General features: G+C 37.0%; 1 protein-coding gene and 1 long non-coding RNA gene across 4 annotated transcripts in view; one reads left to right on the plus strand and one right to left on the minus strand.

Moving 5' to 3' along the window:
- Positions 1 to 21,678, minus strand: part of CCDC141 (coiled-coil domain containing 141) — a 174,988-nt gene that overhangs the window by 6,210 nt on the left and 147,100 nt on the right. The window contains exons 18-23 of one of the 3 annotated variants that reach the window (XM_049106194.1): positions 14,766 to 14,906; positions 13,804 to 13,998; positions 12,215 to 12,398; positions 9,361 to 9,473; positions 5,424 to 5,540; positions 679 to 4,702 (exon numbers count right to left, since the gene is read on the minus strand). In XM_049106194.1, the coding sequence (XP_048962151.1) occupies positions 4,634 to 4,702; positions 5,424 to 5,540; positions 9,361 to 9,473; positions 12,215 to 12,398; positions 13,804 to 13,998; positions 14,766 to 14,906 (819 nt within the window). In that variant the 3' untranslated portion in view covers positions 679 to 4,633. Of the gene's footprint in view, positions 1 to 678; positions 4,703 to 5,423; positions 5,541 to 9,360; positions 9,474 to 12,214; positions 12,399 to 13,803; positions 13,999 to 14,765; positions 14,907 to 21,678 lie in introns of those variants that run through there. The other 2 variants (XM_035696286.2, XM_035696285.2) reach the window with 2 other exon arrangements.
- LOC118350088 (uncharacterized) lies at positions 7,464 to 20,476 on the plus strand. Its single transcript, XR_004803255.2, has 3 exons — positions 7,464 to 7,617; positions 17,559 to 17,618; positions 18,821 to 20,476. It is a non-coding gene; the product is annotated as an uncharacterized LOC118350088 (long non-coding RNA).

Genomic DNA, 21,678 nt, shown 5'->3' on the forward strand with positions numbered 1-21,678 from the left:
TGAAAACTGCTCTTGGTATTTTGATAGGGATTCCTTTATTTCTGTAGATTGCTTTGGGTAATATAGACAATACTGGTCTTGAACTCACAACCCTGAGATCAAAACCTGAACTGAAATCAAGAGCTAGATGCTTAACTGACTGAACCACCCAGGTGCCCCAGGTAGCGTAGACATTTTAACAATATTTATTCTTCCAATCTATGAGCATGGAATGTCTATTTCTTTCTGTCATTTTCAATTTCTTTCATCAGTATTTTATAGTTTTTGGAGTATAGGTCTTTCACTTCTTTGGTTAGGTTTCTTTCTAGGTATATTATTGTTTTTAGTGCAATTGCAAATGGGATTGGTTCCTTAATTTCTCTTTCTGCTGCTTCATTATTGGTGTATAGAAATGCAACAGATTTCTGTATTTGATTTCATATTCTGCAACTTTACTGAATTAGTTTATGAGTTCTAGCAGTTTTTTGGTAGAGTCATTTGGATTTGCTATATAATGTATCATGCCATCTGCAAATAGTAAAAGTTTGACTCCTTCCTTGCTGATTTGGATGCTTTTATTTCTTCTTGTTGTGTGATTGCTGAGACTACAACTTCCAGTATTATGTTAAATAACAGTGATGAGAATAGACATCCCTGTCTTATTCCTGACTATATAGGGAAAGCTCTCAGTTTTTTCCCATTGAAGACAATATTGGCTGTGGGAGTTTTCACATAGGGCCCTTTGTTAAGGTAATATTCCCTCTAAACTTACTGTGTTGAAGATTTTTATCATGAATGGATATTGTACTTTGTCAGATGCTTTTACTGCAACTATTGAAATGGTCATTTAGTTCTTATCTTTCTTTTATTAATGTGGTATATCACATTGATTTGTGAATACTGAACCATCCTTGCAACCCAGGAATAAATCCCACTTGATCATGGTGAATGATTTTTTTTTTAATGCATTGTTGGATTGTGTTTCTTCTATTTTATTGAGATTTTTTTGCATCCATGTTCATCAGGGACATTGGCCTGTAGTTCTCTTTTTTGGTGCAGTCTTTAACTGGTTTTGGTATCAGGGTAATGCTGGCCCCATAGGACGAATTAAGAAGTTTTAATTAAGAAGAATTAAGAAGTTTTCCTTCCTTTTCTATTTTTTGTAATAGTTTGAGTAGAATAGGTACTAACTCTTCTTTAAATGTTTGATAGAATTTGCGTGTGAAGCCATCTGGCCCTGGACTTTTGTTTTTTGGGATTTTTTTGGTTACTGATTCCATTTCTTTGCTGGTTATCAGTCTGTTAAAGTTTTCTACTTCTTCCTGTTTCAGTCTTGGTAATTCATATGTTTCTAGGAATTTATCCATCTCCTCTAGGTTGTCCAGTTTGTTATCATATAGTTTTTCATAATATTCTCTTATACTTCTATGGTGTTGGTTGTTATTTTTCCTGTCTCACTTGTGATTTTATTTATTTGAGTCCTTTCTCTTCTTTTTGGTAAGTCTGGCTATACTTACCAAGTTATGTTATTAATTTTTCATTAGTTTAAGAATCAGCTCCTGGTTTCATTGATCTGTTCTTTTGTTTTGGTTTGGTTTTTTAGTTTCTGTTCATCTATTTCTGCTCTAATCTTTATTATTTCCTTCCTTCTGCTGGATTTAGGCCTCATTTGTTCTTTTTTTTTCTAGCTCCTTTAAGGTTAGGCTGTTTATTCAAGATTTTTCTTGCTTCTTGAAGTAGTCCTATATTGCTATTGTTGTATTATTATCAAATTATCAATATAATTTCTTTATATTCATTTTTAATTGTTTTATATATTTGGGTGTTCCCATGTTGGATGCATAAATATTTACAATTGTTATATCTTCTTGTTGGATTGTCCCCTTTATGATTACATCACGCCCTTCTTTGTCTATTGCTACAGTCTTTGTTTTAAAGTCTAATTTGTCTGATACAAGTATTGATACTCTGGCTTTCTTTTGACATCCATTTGCATGCTAAATGTTTCTCCATCCCTTCACTTCAACCTGCAGGTGTCTTTAGGTCTAAAATGAGTCTTTTGTAGCCAGGATATAATGGGTCTTTTTTTAAAATCCATTATGACATCATAAGTGTTTTGACTGGAGGGTTTACCCCATTTATTCAAAGTAATTGTTGATAGATATGTATTTATTGCCATTTTATTATTTGTTTTGTCATTGTTTCTGGATATTTTCTCTGATCCTTTCATGTCTTTGTCATTTTTGGTCTCTCCTTTACACTCAAAGGTCCCCTTTAATGTTTCTTTCAGGGCTGGTTTAGTGGTCATGAATCGCTTTAGTTTTTGTTTGGGAAACTCTATCTTTCCTTCTAGTCTGAATGATAGCCTTGCTGGATAGAGTATTCTTGGCTGCAGATTTTGTCCCATTCTGCATGTTGACTATATCATGCCACTCCCTTCTGAATTACCATTTTTCTGTTGAGAAATCTCTAACTAGCCTTATGGATTTACTCTTGTAAGTTAAGGACTTCTTTAGCTGCTTTTAAGATTGTTTCTTTATTGCTATATTTTGCAAATGTAATGGCAATATGTCTTGGTGTTGGCAATATGCCTGCTTTTGTTGATTTTGATGGAAGTTCTCTGTGCTTCCTGGATCTGGATATCTGTTTCCTTCCCCAGATTAGGGAAGTTTTTAGCTTTTTTTTTTTTAAGATTTTTTATTTATTTACTCAAAAGTGAGAGAGCACAAGTGGGGGGAGGAACAGAAGGGGAGGGAGAAGCAGGCTCCCCCTGAGTAGGGAGCCTGATGCAGGGTTCGATCCCAGGACCCTAGGATCATGACCTGAGCTGAAGGCAGACACTTAACTAACTGAGCCATCTAGGCTCCCACTATTATTTCTTCCAATATGTTTTCTTGCCCCTTTTTTTCTTTCTTCTTCTGAGATTCCTAGAATATGAATGTTACTACGTTTGATGGAGTCATTGAGTTCCCTAAATCTATTCTTGTGTTGCATAATTCTCTTTCTCTCTTTTGTTCAGCTTCATTATTTTCCAGTATTTTGTCTTCTAGGTCACTAATTCATTCCTCTGCTTCTTCTAGCCTGCTGTTCATTACATCAAGCCTGTTTCCAATCCCATAAAACAGTCCCTTTTGTTTTCTAAGCCAAGGTTTTTGGGGAAAAGTTCTCCTTGTGCATTCTCCTGTGTGCTCCTCTCTCTCACCCGTCTCAGCAACTATAGCCACTTGCCCTCCACAGCACCTGTGATCTGCTTCTCCCCTAAACCACATCTTCATACTTCCTACCTTCTTTGATACGGCCTCTTCTCTCCCTTTAGTTGTGGAGTTTATTCAGTAAGTCTTCAGGTCAGTTTCTGGGGTGTTTAGGACGATTTGATAGTTATCTAGTTGTGTTCATGGGACCAGAGGAGCCTAGGGCCCTCCTACTCTGCTGCCATCTTCCTCCAACTACACATTTCTAGAATTGTTCTTTTGAGCCAAATAACTTTCCAAGGATGATCAATACCATTTGGGGTATCAGAATTGGACACAGTGATTCCCCGCTAAGCTCTTTTTTTTTTTGTTTTAACTTGGTGATTTTTGTTATCTGTTCACATGGTTTTTTTGAGAATCATTGCATAGGACCCATAATATAAATGATAGAGACAATAAAAAGGTAAATGTGGTTGAGCTGTTTAAAAGGGAAATTACTGCCATCCTTTCATTTTGCTCTCTGTGCCCAACTACACCAGAATGTATATGTGAAATGATGTCAGTGAGAGTTCTTGGGAGCTATAATAGGGAACCTTCACTTTTATACCAAATGACAGATGACCTTTTAACTTATATTAAAATAAAGCATATTTCTCAATGAAAATAAATCTTGCATTTATATTTAAAGGAATCTGTTCCTCTAATTTTTTCTTAAGAGAAATAAATAAAAGCAAGAAAATCCATATTATTAAGTACAAATGATCATGGTTTGCTTTGGTAGCAATGATTTTCACTTCAGTTCTTAGTACATGTGTGTGGTTGACAATGTAGAAAATGTGCAGAATTTTAAAAATAAGTTGAATTAAGTATCTCTTAGAAACTTAGTTAAGAAAATGTGATGCATTTAATGTTATTCTTTACTATTTCAAGTAGTGGGTCTCAATCAAGGGTGATTTTGCTGTCCAGGAAACATTTGACAATGTCTGTGGACATTGGTTGTGACAACTGGGAGGAGAAGGGGGGGAGGTGGTGGTGGCTGCCACTGGCATCTAGTTGATAGAGGCCAGGAATGTTGCTAAACAGGACAGCTCTCCACAACAAAGAATTCTCTGGGCCAAAGTGTCAATAGTGCTGAGATTGAGTAACACTGATAGACCAATCATAGTAACAAAAGACCATCTGATTTAAGACATGTGATCAAAGTTTGGCAGCTTTCCTTTGCCTCAGAATAGAACCAGGGTTTAAATGCTTCAAGACCATGCAGCAAAAAATTCCATTTGCATAATGATACTTGCTTCTTGGAGACTGTATATATGTAGTAGACCTTGACATAGATTTAGCCTGTGGAAAAGGTTTTAGAAGGTTATATAGAAAATCTAAGAATTGTACTGACTTCAAAGAAAGATAAAACTTTCTCCATGAGATAACTACAAGTGGAGAGATATTTATTTTAAATTCTCATGTCACAGGAAGTATACTTTATTAATTTGGGAGCAGTTGAGAATAACGTTGACTCTTTGTTCCTTCAGTTCCTTGGGAGGGAGAGAAACATTGGAAGCAAACTTGGCAAAGCAAAAAGATAGGAACTAATTATAGTCCGGCAGCTATGAATAGAGAGTGAGCAACTTACACCAAAAATCTATATAATAACACTTTTGAAGTCATGAAACATTTGCATTTTGTGAATATTTGCAGTTTTTGCTACAAGTTTAATTTATCTGTAATATACAGATTTTAAATATTTCTCTACTTTAGCATTTATATTTCAGTTGGATTCTATGTTTTAATATATATCTGGAAATATCATCTTTCTGGGAACAAGACACAAGATAATTTCATGTATTAAGGTTTTCTGGTGGGTAGTGTAAAATAGCAGAACCACAGCTTGATGGTATGATAGAGAGAAGTCAAACTTGAAGTTGGGGTTGACTATAAAAGGAAAATGGCAAATGCAGCTAAAGGTGGGAGAAATAGAAGTGGTTTGGGGTGACAGTATGGTGACTGAATGGCTGTCCAAATACCACTGTGCAATGCTGTGGTCCCACTATTAAATAGGAGGCACTCTAAGGGAAATAGCATAGGTGGAAGAAGAAGGACTAAGTAAAGGGTAGAAAGGAAGTACAGTGCACATTGCATTTACATTGAAAGATTTGATTCAGCTAGACAAGAAGGCTTTAATTCACTTTTTTTTTCAATGAACAAGGACTCTAACCTCAAAATGAAGTGAATAGTTGAAATCATAGTTTTGTTTACCTTATTCCTTTCTTCATTGAATAGTGTCTGCTTATTTCTCGCTGGTTCTTTCAGCAGGTCGATGAAGTCATCATGGAAATCTTCCTGATTCACATTTGTCTTTAAAATGTCTCCCTGCTGTACAAAGCAATGGTTAGTGAGAGCTTGGCCAGGGAAGTTGGAAGCACAGTGCTACATAAGAACTACTTGAAAGAAAACCTAGGCCACTTGGAGCCTTTCAGCAAATGTATTCCACAAGAGACTGACTACTCTCATGATGTGATTTACAAAATTATCTTGTCAAGTGCACAGTTCCCCATCTACCTCGCTCTTTTGATAAAGTCCATTGCCAATAAAAATTGGTTGTTCAAAGGCCCAGCCAGAACAAAGTCATTAGTGAAGTAGGATGTACCTAGAGGAATGCTCTCTAGAGAAAGGATCATTGTGCATGGCGGTCTAAGCCATTAGGAGAGTCTGCGGGAGCAGTGATGAGGAGAAATGTCTGAAGATTTTGGTGGAGAACAAAGAGGAAATCCCAAGAATTTACATAAGCAAATGTTTGAGAGATTCGTGAAGAGAGGAAGAAAATATCACTGGGTGTGATAAAGAAAAAAAAATGAGAACAAAACATGAAAGCCACGCTTAATGTGGGTGATGATATCTTGCTCATTATTATTATTATTTCATGGAGCTGTTTTAGTCATGGAAGTACAGGGTTTGCAAGCTGCTGGGGAGCCCCTGTGAGGGCTGAGAAGACTTGGTAAAGGTGAAAGGAGCCTCAGGTAAACCAAGTTTAGGATGATTGATTACACCACACCAGAACATTCTCTATTCCACCCAGACATGGTCATTAGATGGGCCTTAAAGAAATAGCACACTCCTCAAAGTCCACATGCTAATGAACTCAGAGATTTCAGGGAGAGATTCAGCTTTCAGTCTAACTCTAAAACTTAATCTGGTTGGTGTTAGTGGATAAATTAATCTGCTTTAGTACACGCTTGATATCTAATTTCAAAATGGTAGTTGTTGTGGAAAGAATGCTAGATTTTGAATTGCATTTAATTCTAGATCCCACCACTACTGATGGTGAGGCCCCAGGCGAAGTACTTTTACCATCTTTGAACTTCACCTCTAAAACAAGGAAAATCAGGCATGTGGGTAACTCAGTTGGTTAAGCATCCAATTCTTGGTTTCAGCTCAGGTCATGATCTCAGGGTTTTGAGATAGAGCCCCGTGTTGGGCTCTGGACTCAGCACGGAGGAGTCTGTGCTTCTCTCCCTCTGCACCCCCACCTCGCCCCACTCATGTGCACTCTCTCCTTGTCTCTCTCTAGAATAAATAAATAAAATCTTTAATGTAAATAAATAAAGTAAGGAAAACAGCATTTGCCTCACCACCATCACAAGGTTATTTAGAAATCACTGAAGTAATATATATGAAAAGCCTTTGTAAATCTCAAATTGTTATACAAATGGAAAGGATCATTATCACTATTTCAGCCTCGCTAGGGATTTCTGGGCCTATTTTTAATAACCCCTACAAAACAAAGCATCAACCTTAAAAACATAAAAACTAGACATTTATGCTCTCATGCAAACATCTGTAAAGTGTTAGTAAGCATTCTTTGACAAGCTTTTGTTCAGGCTGTAACTTGTAAGAGCCTTGCTGATGCATGTATCTCTTGCCAGAGAGGCCCTTCCTCATTTTTATATGCACCCAAATCAAACCTTTTTGAGCTATTGAATGATTCTTCTTCTCTGTACCAATCCTTTGAGTTTTTACAACAAATGCCAAAACTCTTTCTGGAGAACCTGCTTTAGGCAAAGCACAGTGTTAAATGTTGTGTGGGACCCTAAACTCAACAGAGCCAAAGGTTTCCTCAGGTGTAACCAAGTAGACAGGTTGGGGTAGTAATGGTAGTTATATGTGACCATTATAGTAGGAAAGAACACAAGTGCTCTGGGGATCAGAAAGGCAGGGACACAGCCAGCAAAGGAGTTGGCAGAGGAGGCAGCACTTGGGTTTGGCTTTGAGACATGGTAACATTTAGATAAGCAGAGAGAGAAGGTCATGTACATAAAAGTTTAAAAGCAGAAAACTCAGGAACGTGGGGTAGTAGACCAGTGAGACAGGGACCTACAATGAATAAAGCAGCACACTAATTTGGAAAGACAGCCTCAGAACATTGGAAAGCCTAAAGTTTCAACTAAATTTGGTAAGCAATGAACAATTTGTAGTGAAGTACTTTGGGTGTAAAAATGATACTAGCAGTTGTATTTAGAAAGGGTAATCCAGCTAGAGTATATAATCGGAGGCTCCTGACTAGTGAAAAAGGGAACCCAAGTGATGGGTTGAAAAATGAGAAAAAGAGGGTACCATACTGACTAAGGGATGTGAAAAGAATGGGAACAAGGAAGTGGGCAGAGGGAATGACAAGAAATTTCAGAAAGAATGGCTATGAAGGTGAAAAGCAGAAATGGATAAGAGTAAATTTTGTTAAGTGGATCTCACTTGAAGATGTACAAAGGAAATGGAAGGGCTGATGTAAAGATCATAAAGAGCAAAGAGTCAGAGGAAGCAGCTATTTTCAAGCTATGTATTGGAAGTCAGGAGAAGAAACAGACCCTCAGAGAGTTGGGTGGAAGTGGAGAAGAAATGATCATTATTTAAAAAGATAATAAAAAGATAATAGGACATACGGCACATTCATACATCACTGGTGGCATTAAAACTGTAAAATGTTTGTGGAATGCAATTTAACTTATATATATTAGAAACATTAACAACTTCATACTCATTTACTCAAATCTGCTCTGGAGAGTTTATGTGTAGGGAATAACACAAGAGGGAAAAAATATGTATGAAGATGTTCATTGCAGTGTTATATAAAACAGTAAAAAAGTTGAAAATCTAGTTTCTTAAGGAAAAAAAGATAATTTGGTTGGTCACTGCCTCAATTAGCAAACTATTCTGAATGGACTGGGTCCTCAAATTTATGACATGGAAATTCACAAAGAAGAAAATGGTTGCTAGAAATACAATTCTGCTCTGAACTACAAGAGCACCCTTACGTCTCAATATCAACAATGATCATGATAATCACGGGTTTCTTCACATTTAATCCTCAGGGTTACTCTGTGATTACTTTCCCCTGTTCACTCCATTGTACAGATCAAGAAACTGAGACTCAAAGACATGAAGTAGTTTACCCCAAATTACAAATCCAATAATTGGGGGAATTGGGAGAACTGGTATTCCTAAGCAGCTATGTTTTACTCTAAAGCCTATGGTTTTAATTATCTAGTCATTCTCTCCATCCTAAGTAGCCAGTTCTTTCAGCCAGTCATTCAAACAGTACTAATGAAACTAGTTTTCACAAAATACAGACAAAACAATGTATGTATTTCTGTCTTTTAACTGCATTTTGCCTAAGCATTAGACATCAACATATTTTCTCTCTATCCTTTATTTCATCAACTTTTTATCTCATGAAAGATGCTAATGATTGGTTTAATACTTCCATGAAGCTAAATGTTCAGTGAATACAATACCTGAAGATTTAGTTTTATTTTCTCTGGGGCCATGATTTGGAAGGAAAAAAAAAAACCTTCCATTTATTATTTGGGAATGAAAACATAAGGCTACTTAATACAGACTTTACTTTGATTTTAATGGCACACATTTATCCTTTAGGATGTGATCCATGAAAATGTAAATGAGACACCTTAATTGTGTTTAGCCCTCCTTCCCAGCAATATTTTTCTCTGCAGTGATGGAAAAGAAACAGAATTAATTATCAGAAACACCCAGATAATTATGTTAGAAAGCTGTGAAACAAATGTGCACATTATGTCCCTTGAGAATTTCTATTAGAACATCTTTGCACCAGAAGACACTTATCAACACGTTTTTATTTATATCCCTTGAAAAAATACATATTCTGGAAAGAAGAAATTACCTTCAGCTTTTCTTCAAGCTCTGTGAGAGAGACACATAATTCAGTGATAGATTCAAGAACTTCTTTGTGTTTTGCCATGATTTTCTCAGCATATTTCTGTCCCTCTTCAAAACCTGGGGAGAAGGGACAAAAAACTATTTTTGAAATCCTTAGCAGAAAAAAAGAAAAATCCCAGGCATTAATTCACCTCCCCAGTGTCTGGTGTAAAAGCTGGTAGACAGTAAGTGCTTAATAAATACTTGTTGAATAGATAAATGAATGAAGGCATTTTTTTGAAACAAAAACAAAAATAAAAAAATCAAACCAGGTACCTCGGAAAAATGATTACATTTGCTGAACCTTGTCACTTTTATGTAACCTAAATCATACTGCTGTGTTAATATTCTTAAAGTTCCACTCTAATCCGTTCTTTCCTGCTCAGAACTTGTCATTGTTCAATCCGGCATTTGAAGCCCTCCCTAAAATGGTCTCAAGGATCTTCTCCCGAATGTATGTCACCCTAGTTCCTTCATATATTTAGTCTCTGGTCAAAGTGAACCAGCAACTCCTCCCCACCGCCAGAGTGGAGTGTAGGAGTTCCTACACCAGGAGTGCCCTTGGCCCCCTCCCTGCTGTCTACTCCAAATACCGATATCTTCAGTCAAGTGTTCTTAATCATCCCCCACCTAAATTTACTCTCTCTCTGCTGGAATAATAATAAAAATTGCTACCACGTAGTGAGTGCTTACTATGTGACTATGGATAAGCACTTTATGGATAAGCATTAATGTAATTACCCTCGGATTCTCAAGGCTCTATTATTGCATTTTACAAATGAGGAAACTGAGGCCCAAAGAGCCTCTTCAGGTTACCCAGACAATAATTGCAGAAGTAGGGATTTGAAACCGAGATTATAGACTGTGAGGTTTAGACTAAACCTTTTCACACTGGGATAGCCTGAATTGTGTCTCCTCCAGAATTCTCCTATGTTGAAGCCCGATTGCCCCAATCTCAGATTGCTGCTACATTTGGAGATAAGATCTCAAAAGAGGTGATTAAGTTAAAATGAGGCCATCAAGCTGGGACCCTAACCCAGGATGACTGGATCCCACCGTGTAAGATGAGGGAGCGACCCAAGAGAAGGGTGGGTGCAGAGGGAAGCCCATGTGAAAGGGCAGCGAGAAGGCAGCCAGCTGCCAGCCGAGGAGAGGAGCTGCAGGTGACACCAACCCGGGCAGCGCTGTGGTCTTGTGATCCTGGACTTCCAGCCTCCAGAACTGTGAGGAAACGAATTGCTCCCTCCAGGCCGTGGTGTTTTGTGATGCTAACCCTCATGAACCAATACACACTTTTCATATCACCTTTCTCACTGCATTTACCAACGTCCAGGCGTAGGCAGTGGATTCTTAAATGAAGGAACTAAGTTTTATTTGTCTTTATATCAATCATATTATCTTGGACATAATAGGTACTCAAAACAATTTTTTGAGCTACATTTATTTGCATTACAATGCCGGGTCCAGTGATGCTTGGGTGGCCTCCAAGAGTTAATACAATAATCCTAACACTTCTCACTTACTGCAAATGTTAAGAATTGCATAGCTTCCATACTCAGCAGATGAAGACTCATGCCATTCATCTTATTTGTTCAAGGTATTCACTCAATGATTCATTTATTCATCAAATATTTGTGAAGCACCTAGTATGTACCATGAAGCAGGAAACTATGAGGCAAAATCCCTTCTCTCATGGAGCTTACACTCTGGTGCAAAAGCCAGACAATAAACAAATAGCTATACTATCCATCTGTCTGTTGGTGACAAGGGCCAGGAACACAGGCAAGGCAGGATGCAGGATATGCGTGATGGGAGGGGGATTTAACTAGTATCGGGTCTTTGTGAGTATTTACCATGTCCTGAAATAATATATAATGATATTGGAAATAATTTGTTCTCTGTATTACAGTACATATGGTTCTATGCATTTTTATAGTTATCCGTGGATAGCGTTCTATGTCACTTGAGAAAATACCCACCTGGCCGCAATGTGGGCAGCCAGCTGAAGCATTTTGCTCCCCTCCCCCCATTGCTATCTGCCTTCTGGGCTAGATTTGCCTGGCCACTGGGAACTACCCCTGTCTACAGGAACAGCATCAGGGGATTCATGAAACTTGTACCTCAGCACCCCCAAGGACTGTCATCGCCCAGAGGGCTTCTTAAATTAGGGCCTCCTTTAGATAGAAAGACTCCTGAGACAGACAACTGTTTTATCTTTCCTGGTCCTGGAGAAGAGAAAAGCAGAACCAGTGACATGATAATTTGAGTTCTCCTGTTTATCCCACAAATGAGAGGAAGGCAAGGGAACCATTTCTTAAATCCACAAGCCAAACCAGCTGTTTCTTAAATCCACAAACTACACCCCTCATGGAAATATGAGCGCTGCAGACTTCAATCTCAGCTTTATACCTCATTAAAGTGTTATGAGGAGTTTTACATGTTTTTCAAGAAATCACCCTAGTGGAGATGAGATTTTTTTTTTTTTTTTTTTTTTTTTTTTTTATCTACAGAAGCAGAGCATTGTTGTGGTTTTCTTACCCTGGGGATGATCAACAGGAATAGGGGAGAAAAGAGAATAGAGAAGGAGGGTTTACACAAGATAGTTAAAATCCAAAGGCTTCTTCTCCTGCAGGCAGAAGCTCCTTCCTCTATTCCCTACTGTTTACTTTTGTAGATACGGGCTCTTATCTTGAGTCTCTTGCCTGAATAATTGCTGTAGTGAGGACCCTGAGGGCTTGCCTTGCTCTGCTTTCTGCTGGGTTAGGTTCGCTACAGATTTGTTCAATGGCAAATGCTGGATATTTTAAAAGAGACCTCACCGTATAAGCGCTGAGCTAGGTCACTGATCTCCTGAATCCTTTCTTCTTGCTGAGGCACTGAAGGCATGATATACTTATTGAACTGCTGGTGGAGAATTTCCACAGCTTCCTTTGTCTTGCACTCTGTGGAATATTTTCCAACTCTTATAACTGTGGCACTTGCGTCTTCATACCAAAAATGACACTAAATTAAATGGGATAAAGCACAGATTAAAGAGATGCCATCCTTCTAAAGTTCTTCATCTTGACCACTAAAGTATCACATTTCAATTTCCTCCAACTTTATAATCATGTTAGTTTGAACTTTCTAAGTCATAATAAGGAAAATATCAAAATATGATCATATGCTTCTGCACTAAGGTATTAGAGTTAGATAAGAAAATAAAGGTATGGAAATTCATTTGCTTTCCCCGCCTTCTTAGATTTGCCTGAAATATACTTCCTAAGAACATTGCAGACTTATAAGAACAGGCAATATAAAAAAGCATATGACACTAAGAAGAATTCAAATTATCAGCTAAAAGAAAAGAGAAAAAGCCCAAATGTGCAAAATCAAGCAAATTAACTGAAATTATTAACAAGATATGGATAAAGCACTGCCTAATTAACACTCTAATAAATAAATAAATTCTCTTTTAAGAACGAGATGTAGTCTATGGATTGAGGAAGTATTATCTAAAGAACAGTATTTAACCATTTTTTTAAAATAGAAGGTACTCAAATCAATATTTTCGAATATTGTACTCAATATTTGAAAAGCACAATAGAGAATTGAGACAGTTTCTCACCAAAAAGTACTAAGTAACTGTGATGGAAGGAATGTGTCTGACCAAGGCCAGAGCAGTTATGATGAGTGAGAAATAGAAACACATGACTCTGTTAGGAGCCGGCTTTAAATAAGTGCCATGGAGCCACAGCAAACCTATGTATCAGATATAGAAGAATGATCATCCTCATCTTCCTTAGTGTGGTGTTACATCTAAAAGCTGCTGCATCCGTGGTAAAGAGAGACATTTTGTATCACAGGATAATGGGCCACAAAGAACTTCAAGTGTGGAATTTCTTCAATATGAAATGTGCAAATAATAACTTTAACTTGTCCAATTTCATATAGTTCATGCATACTCTGCCATTTATCCTCTTGACAGAAACAAAAATAACACCACTAACAATTTTTGTACCTGACAAATCCCAGCATTAAGGTTTCTTTCTAAATATTTTCAAATTTTGTGAAATAAGTCATTTTGAATATTTTAAAAAGATAGCCAGCAGTAAGTATAATTCTGTGATAGTGAAACATCTTGACTTGATGGAGTCATGGAGAAATGAGAAACCTTTATACGTTGCTGGTAAAAGTAAATTAGTAAAATCTTTCTGAAGAACAACTGGACAATACAATCAAACCTTGTGACATTTATCCACTTCAGTCTAACAATTCTATTTTAAGAAATCATCCTAAGGAAATAATCATGAAGAGGAGGATGATGCATAGATTTAATAACAAAATTAACTGCTGCAGCATTGTTTTAGTAGCAGAGCAATTTTTAAAAGCATTACATATGGATACCATTACAGCAAGAAGAGGATACCTCTTCTATTGTCTCCTGGAGATGTTCAGTCAGGTCCAAATTCAACTTATAATCCATCACAACTTTGTTAAAATCATCCACATGTTTTTGCAAATCCTTCATGGCTTCCAAAAGAACATTAACTTTATTATTTGGATAATTTAAGAAAGAATTAGAAGTCTTCTTCTCAATTTTTTCCATTTTCCTTTTCAAAGCCTGTGTGAAAAAAGAAACAGTTTTAAAATAACTTCCCATTTTTTTTTATGAGGCTAGCTGGTGATTACATATTGAGAGAAAAACTTGGGGAAGTTTTTGCAGCTTTCTCCATGATAATATATTAAAATCATAATGATCACAAATGCATTTTGGAAAGAATGGGTTTTCTTCCACATAGTTTATTGATGCAGCATCAAAATCATATAGAAAATTCACTGTATACCAGGTCCTATTCAAGATTTCAAGAATTATATTATGATTTTTTTTTAAAAGACATTGATCATAAAATATTTTACTATCTTCAGGGAGCTCATTGTCTCCTGGGAAAGGTATTCAAAGAATCTAGCTGGTACATGTGGTAATCAAGGTAGAACAAGAAGTTCCGGGAGTAGTGGAGGAAGTTCCTGACAGAGGCAGGTGCAAGCAGAGGAAAAGGGGTATAGAGAGGTGTGTACATGGATGTGCGTGCATGCGTGTGCGTGTGTATGCGTGTGGTGGGGAAGAATGGAAGCAGAGAGGCTGGGTAGGTTTGGTAGGATCCATCCTAGAGCTGCCTCGAGATAAATTAACGTATACATTTTATGCGAGGAACTTAACTGCTACAAAAGTGGAAAACCACCTTCTGAGTCCCAATGCTGCAAAAAAGCCCAATGGTTAGGCTTCTAGAATTGAAACGCAGAATGACTTTGCAATAATTGTAGTAGTGCATGTACACGCATACACACAGACATGCACACACAAACACACCACTCACATTTTCTCTTTACCTGTATCTTTTCAGCATGAGCATCGACTTGTTGAATTTGATTCTTAAGAGCCTTTAGATTCCGAGCTTTTTCATTTTTCTTAGTGTAATTAAATTTTAAATTGTTGAATTTCTTTTTGATATCTTTGAATGACTCTTTGAGCTGCAGTTCGATAAAAAGAAACAGATGATTTGCTTAAAATGAGGACACTGACACTGACTTGTAATAAATAAAAAAATCTTAACACTTCAAAATATTTATAATCTTCCAAATGTATTCAGTGATTTTTCAATAGGAAACAAGTCGGCTAAGTAAACACATAATGTGAATTTAAATATATCCCCAAAATCTAAGATGTTCTTTGTACTATTTGATTTGTAATTTTTTTGAGAAGTGGCGAAAGAGGGGCAGAGGGAGAGGGAGAGAGAGAATCTTAAGCAGCTCCACACCCAGTGTGCAGTCTGAAGCGGGGCTCCATCTCACGGCCCTGAGATCATGACCTGAGCCAAAAATCAGGAGTCGGATGCTTAATCAACTGAGCCACCCAGGTGAACCTTGATTTGTAATTTACAATTAGATTTATAAATATAAAATATCCTTTGGCCTCCAAAAAAGCAAGTTTTTAACATGTCATAGATTCTCAACAACTCTAATTTTTTTATTTGTATTTATTTGACATCGTGTTTCCCATTCATTCTGTTCTCCGTATGCTAGCACTTGCCCCAGATCCTTCTGCCTCCTGGGGCTTTCTTCTAGCATCAAGGCATGAATTTATTAGGCTCCAATGAGCTGATCCTGTTGCAGAGGTCAATAAAGAGTTGACATTCAGACCACTGAGAACATAAGTAGGATAAAAGAGGGGACCCGATATGAGATTTAGTAGCAAAAATATTTTATTTGCCCAAATTCAGCCAAAGAATTATTTTTCATTAGAAGTTTCCTGAAGATCTTTCCTTCTTAGATATAGGCCACTAACTTCAGATGTCCTTCCAAGATGGAAAATAAAGTGACAGCATCACCACTGATGGCAACGCTAGCTTGTGTATAAACAGAGCCTATGGCAATGAACTGAGAGTAGGGCATGCATTAAGCTCGCCTTAAGAACACACAGTTCAACTTTACTAGTGAACCAAAGTTCTAAGCAGTCCAGTTCCATTAAACACACCACCTTCCATGCCCTTTTCCATATTCGAGAGAGATAAACATATTGACAGGCAACTCTCTCTTTACATTATCAGTAAAGAGAAATATAAAGAAAAACATAAACCTTCTCAGATTATATGGAAGCATTTAACAGCAAAAAATGAACAATGTCATGGTTGATAAATTTGAGCTATGATAAGAAAAGTCAGAGACACATTAAAATTCTTTTCAATGACAGCAAATAAATTATTTGGAAGGAAATAAAGGCTGTGTACATGCTAGGTTTTAGCCTTGTAATGCATAGAAAACATATCTGCCCTAAAAATATTTGCTTTCTCAAAATGCTTATTTCAAATTCCGCATATTGTAATAACGGAACCTTGACCTTATCTGTAACATTTCTTGGAGATAATTATCTATAAAGGCCCAAGCAGACTTGCATATATGGAAATTATTATGCAGATTCAATTTTTTCCTCTGACATACCTATACTTAATCAGTGTTGTTTATTTTATATGGTAAATGAAATTGTTGAATACTAATTTTAAATTACCAATTAAGCCAACCACAGAGATCATATTAAACATTTAAATTGATAAATCAGTAACATCCTAGAGAGGTGGAAACTATTTCGCTATTAGAACTCACAAAAATATTTGAGAAGATCGTGTTCAACTGGCATACTTATGAAATAACCAATTAATATGAAATTTAAATTTTAAATATTTAAAAATACTAAATAAAATCTAAAATATTTAAATTCTTTGAAATTCAGTGTTTTAATACACATGTCTTCGATTCTAGTGAGAAAAGACAAATGGGATTGAGATATAAAGGGACTATATCCAGGACACCTGGGTGGCTCAGTGGTTGAGAGTCTGCCTTCATCTCTGGGCATGATCCTGGTGTCCTGGGATTGAGTCCCCCATCTGACTCCCTGCAGGGAGCCTGCTTCTCCCTCTGCCTCTATCTCTGCCTCTTTCTCTGTATCTTATTAATAAATGAAATCTTTAAAAATAAATAAATAAAGGGACTACATCCTGAGTTATTCACATTAAACTTTGGCAGGAACTCTTCTCCTCAAAGTCATAACCTGCAACTATAGGTATACACAGATTCTTGTATTAAAAAACATGTCCCCAGTAGAGAGTTACTGCTTAACTGGTACAGAGTTTCTGTTTGGGATAATTAAAAAGTTCTAGAAATGGATAGAACAATGTGAAAGTACTTAATATCATTTACCCTTAAGATGGTTAAGGTGGTGAATTTTATGTGTATTTTACCGCAATTAAAAATAATTTTTATTTTAAATAAAAATAAGCAGAATAAAAGAAAAAAGAAAAGGGAAAATATATGTCCTGTCACTCACTAATATCTATCATTGGAAAATAAAATTTTATACTCTTTTTTTCTCTTACTGGAACATGATCTATATTATAAACTTCAGTCTAGAGAAAGGAAGAGGGGCTCTATCATCAATCTCATAATCACTGGGTTATGTCTGCTAGTTTAAATGGGAAAGATCAACTTCTATTTGAAAACTGTGTGATGAAGGGAGAAAGGCTTGAGCCTTAATATTGTAATTCTAAACCATGAAATTTTAAATCTACTTTGGATCAAAAAATTTAAGACTGATAAATGATGAGCACAATTTTATTTCTGTTGCTGCAGAATGTATGCCCTTCCACTGAAGATGATTTATAAGACCAAAGAGTATTCATGGCGCTATGGGTATGTGAAATGGAATCAGCTTCTTTCTGACACATGAGCTCCTTTGACAAAGTTGCTGGCACTTTTCTCTCTTGGTCCTAAAAAAATTTATTTTAAATCTTGTGCCTATCCCAGCTCAAATTTAAGACTATTGCAGACACAAGTGGAAGGCAGCATGAACGAAGTACGTTTAACAACTAGATTTTCAGGAAAATCTAACTGTGCTTACATTTCTTACCTGCATATTCCAACATGAAAACTTAACTTCCCATCTAATCCCCATATAACTTGAGATCATATTTTTAAAGGAACTGAGTGCCATGTTTGCTTGGCTATGGGATCATTGTTCCTGCAGCTGTTTCTAACTTTAGTTAGCTTGTCAACAATGGGGAATGGTGAAAATGGCCAAGACAACTGCTCAATTGGAGCACTCAGGCAGAAAAAAACACCCAAAGCTGGGGCAGGGTATTTTACCCTATTAAAAAAATTTAAATGTTGTGATAATCCATATTAATAAAAATTCTAAAAATCTTTAAAATACTAAGAGAAATTTTTTTTTCCCTAACAAATGGTGTGATTTTCCTATCTTTCCACTTGGTCAGATCCTCCATATTTGTTATGGAATTAAGTTAATAGAGTCATGATTAGGAATAAAATTAAGCCTTTACAATTGTAGTTCTCTTGCAACTAACAGAATGAACATCTTCACCATATTTCCCAGGGAGCTGTAAGCTTCTCTCAGGGTTAGGAATAAACAAAGCTTCTTTGAGAAGAAGCAGAAAGCAAAAGAGGCTGATGACGACCAGGCTGGATTGTTATTCTTAGTCTTGACTAAGCTGGTTGGGGCTGGTTTGGCATAAGAATGTATTATTGTGAGTTTGTTGTTGGCAAGGCCAATTTATGTGAGGGACATGGGACATTTTAAAACTAAGGAAATGCATTAAAAACAAAAGCCTTTTGGGGCCCTCTGGGTGGCTCAGTTGGTTAAGCATCCGACTCCTGATCTTGGCTAAGGTTTTGATCAGGGTCGTGAGGTCAAGCCCCACGTTAGGCTCCACGTTGGGCATGGAGCCAATTAAAAAATAATTAAAAATAAAAAATAAAGCCTTCATTGGAACTATGGCACAGGTTTGGCCAGAAGCAAAATACAAAACAAATAGTCCATTTCTCTTAACGTTCCCTTCATGAGTTTCATTTCTTGCCCATCCTTTTGCCCACTCCAGGAAAAAGCTTCCAATGCTCATTTTCAGCAATGGAAGGCTTCGCAGTTACCAACTCCCAGGGATGCCTGAATTTGAAATGAAAGGACCCAAAGATTTATAATTCAACCTGAATGATTTGCTACGATTATTATGGACAAACTATTAAGCTTAAGGCTTGGAGAGATTTCAAGACAAGGCCCCCTTGGCTTCTGTCCTCCTGTGCTCCAGGCAAGCCCTGCGGTGGCACAAGTGGGACAGCCTGGAGAGAGAAGACGATTGCTCCATTTGACATTGGAGATGGCAGTGTGTCTCAGGAATGGCTCTTTTCTCCATCCTGCAAGTTCTGTGTGTTCATATTATGTTTGTGATATTTTCTGGACATGGTAACGATGGGATCCCTGGGTGGCGCAGTGGTTTAGCGCCTGCCTTTGGCCCAGGGCGCGATCCTGGAGACCCGGGATCGAATCCCACATCGGGCTCCCGGTGCATGGAGCTTGCTTCTCCCTCTGCCTGTGTCTCTGCCTCTCTCTCTCTCTCTCTCTCTCTCTCTGTGACTATCATAAATAAATAAAAATTAAAAAAAAAAAAAAGAAAAAGGGTCACTTTGCAGATGTGAAACAGTAAACTTTTAACACATTTTAAGCCTCTGGGATGGACATTTTCAGAACAAATTTCTATTCTCTTATATATATCCTTTCAATGGACCCATGGTATGGCCTGGTCACGCTGGCCATGACTTAAATTCTATGGGCTTTAATTCACTCTGGACTCCATGTTTCCTCAGGAGTTTTGTATTCTTATGGTCCAGTACACAATAGCCACGTTGGTGATATGTGTCAAATGATGATAGTTTGGTTTTTTTCTTAAAATGACGAGTTAGGGTTATCAATCTAGAAAATAATAATTCTCTGCACTACACCACAGTGATGCCCCACTGCATGCTATATCTGGCCGTGCACTCTTTTGCTGCTTCTTATCCTGCCAGCGGGTGACTCTCCAAGGTCATTTTGTCAATAGCAAAGTGCTATGGGATGTCAGGAAGTTTTATTTTATTAGTTGGCTCTGTGTCTCTTCCCCTATTCTAATTTACTGCTTCTAATCTGCTTTTAATCCCTGGAACTCAGATGACCAATTTATCCAAATTGACAAAAAAAAAATTTGTGTAATTGGAACAGGAGACTCTGACATATGGAATATACCTATATATATACCGCATCCTTTTCCACTTCCTTCCTGATGGGTAAGATGTTGCTACAGTGTAAAAATTTCAGGCTAAAGTAATATAATTATAAGAAAGCTTATTTGCAAGACTTATTTTGAGAGAATGGATCCCAACCCAGTTCTGTCATTGCTATTTTTTTTCCAGCAAAGTAATTGTGACCCATAATGAGACTCCAGTTACAAATTTCCATTAACATTATGTAAATGTAAAAGTAATTTTTTTGGTCAGGTTGCAGACAGGAAACATGCTTCATATTAACTTACTATGTTTCTAAACGAAGACGTGTAACAGAATGAGTAACAAAAGATGGCCTGCCACGTATTCTCACCGAGAATGTCTATAATGCACTTTGTGTATTAACAGCTTACTTATGTTGCCAGGCAAGAACATATATAGTGAAATTCAACATCCATGCATACAAATGTATTTTTGTGTGAAACGAGTGGGAAAAAAAACTCCACAAAATCTGGGCAGTCTGAAGGTTGTGAAGATAGACATGGAAAAAATGAGATTTTACCAATTTCTTCTGTTTTGTGTAGTGTACGAAATGAGAAAATAATAATATTTTACCAAAAGATAATCAAGGCACAGAACCATGGTTCTTTTGTTTAAAAAATATCACATCATGTAAAAAAAAAAGAAAAAAGATCACATTTAGAGCACCTCACTTTATTTTGCTTTGAGGTACCGAGGCCTCCGCTAGCTTTTAGTGCAGTTGTAATCACATAAATTAGTTAGGGCATCATCAAAAAGTAATTTTGGTTGAAATGACCAAATGAATTGTGCTATTGTAAACAAATAGCTTGTAAGGATGCGCAAGGAAACAAGGCTAGACGAGGACAGCATATATAAAGCGTCCACGGCACATCAGATCATGCAGTGGTTGAGTGGGCTAAAGCAGTAAGTGGGGAACTCTGAGTTTAGCAAGCAACAATGTGTTGCTGTCTGAGAAATGATGACCAAGAGATGAGCTTCTGGCCCAAAGCTGACTCCTCAACACACCACGAACAGAAACTCTGCAGGGTGGGGGCACACTGCTCAAATGCAAATCCTCACCTCAGTTTTCTCCTGTTAAAACGTAAGATGTGTTGACGTTGAGATCTCCCCAAATCTATTTTAACTCAGAGTTTGTGAACGTTCAAGAAGCACTTGAAGAATATTAGAAGCGAAACATGTTTTCAAATCAACTTAAAAAGTAAAATGCGATATTTGCTCTCGTTCCCTGGTAGGGTGACTTTATTTTTTTAACACAAAAAAGTAGTGTGACATGCTATTTTAATGTTTTGTAATGTCTTAAGTACCTACACCAAGTATTAATAATGATAATATAATAAAAACGTCTAGGTGTATAAATATTATATCACCACTTGGAATCTAGTCATCTGGAGTCTGATATTCACAATACAAACTAGAGTGTATGTATATTTATTTTACTAAAGTACACTAAAAATATTCCTTCTGATTATTTTTCCACTAGGCTTGTAGTTGGAAAGTCCAGGGTGTGGGCGCTACACTGTGACATGCCTACTATTTTTCTACAAGAAGGAAATGAAAAAAGGACCAAAGATTCTCAGAGATCCTTTAAATGTGAAATTATAACCCACACCGAAGATTAGCTGGATAGGAAGTGGAAAGAAATGCGGAAGACCAGTTCTCT

The sequence above is a fragment of the Canis lupus genome, chromosome 36 (assembly GCF_003254725.2).
Source record: "Canis lupus dingo isolate Sandy chromosome 36, ASM325472v2, whole genome shotgun sequence".
In the NCBI taxonomy this organism is placed as follows: Eukaryota; Metazoa; Chordata; class Mammalia; order Carnivora; family Canidae; genus Canis; species Canis lupus.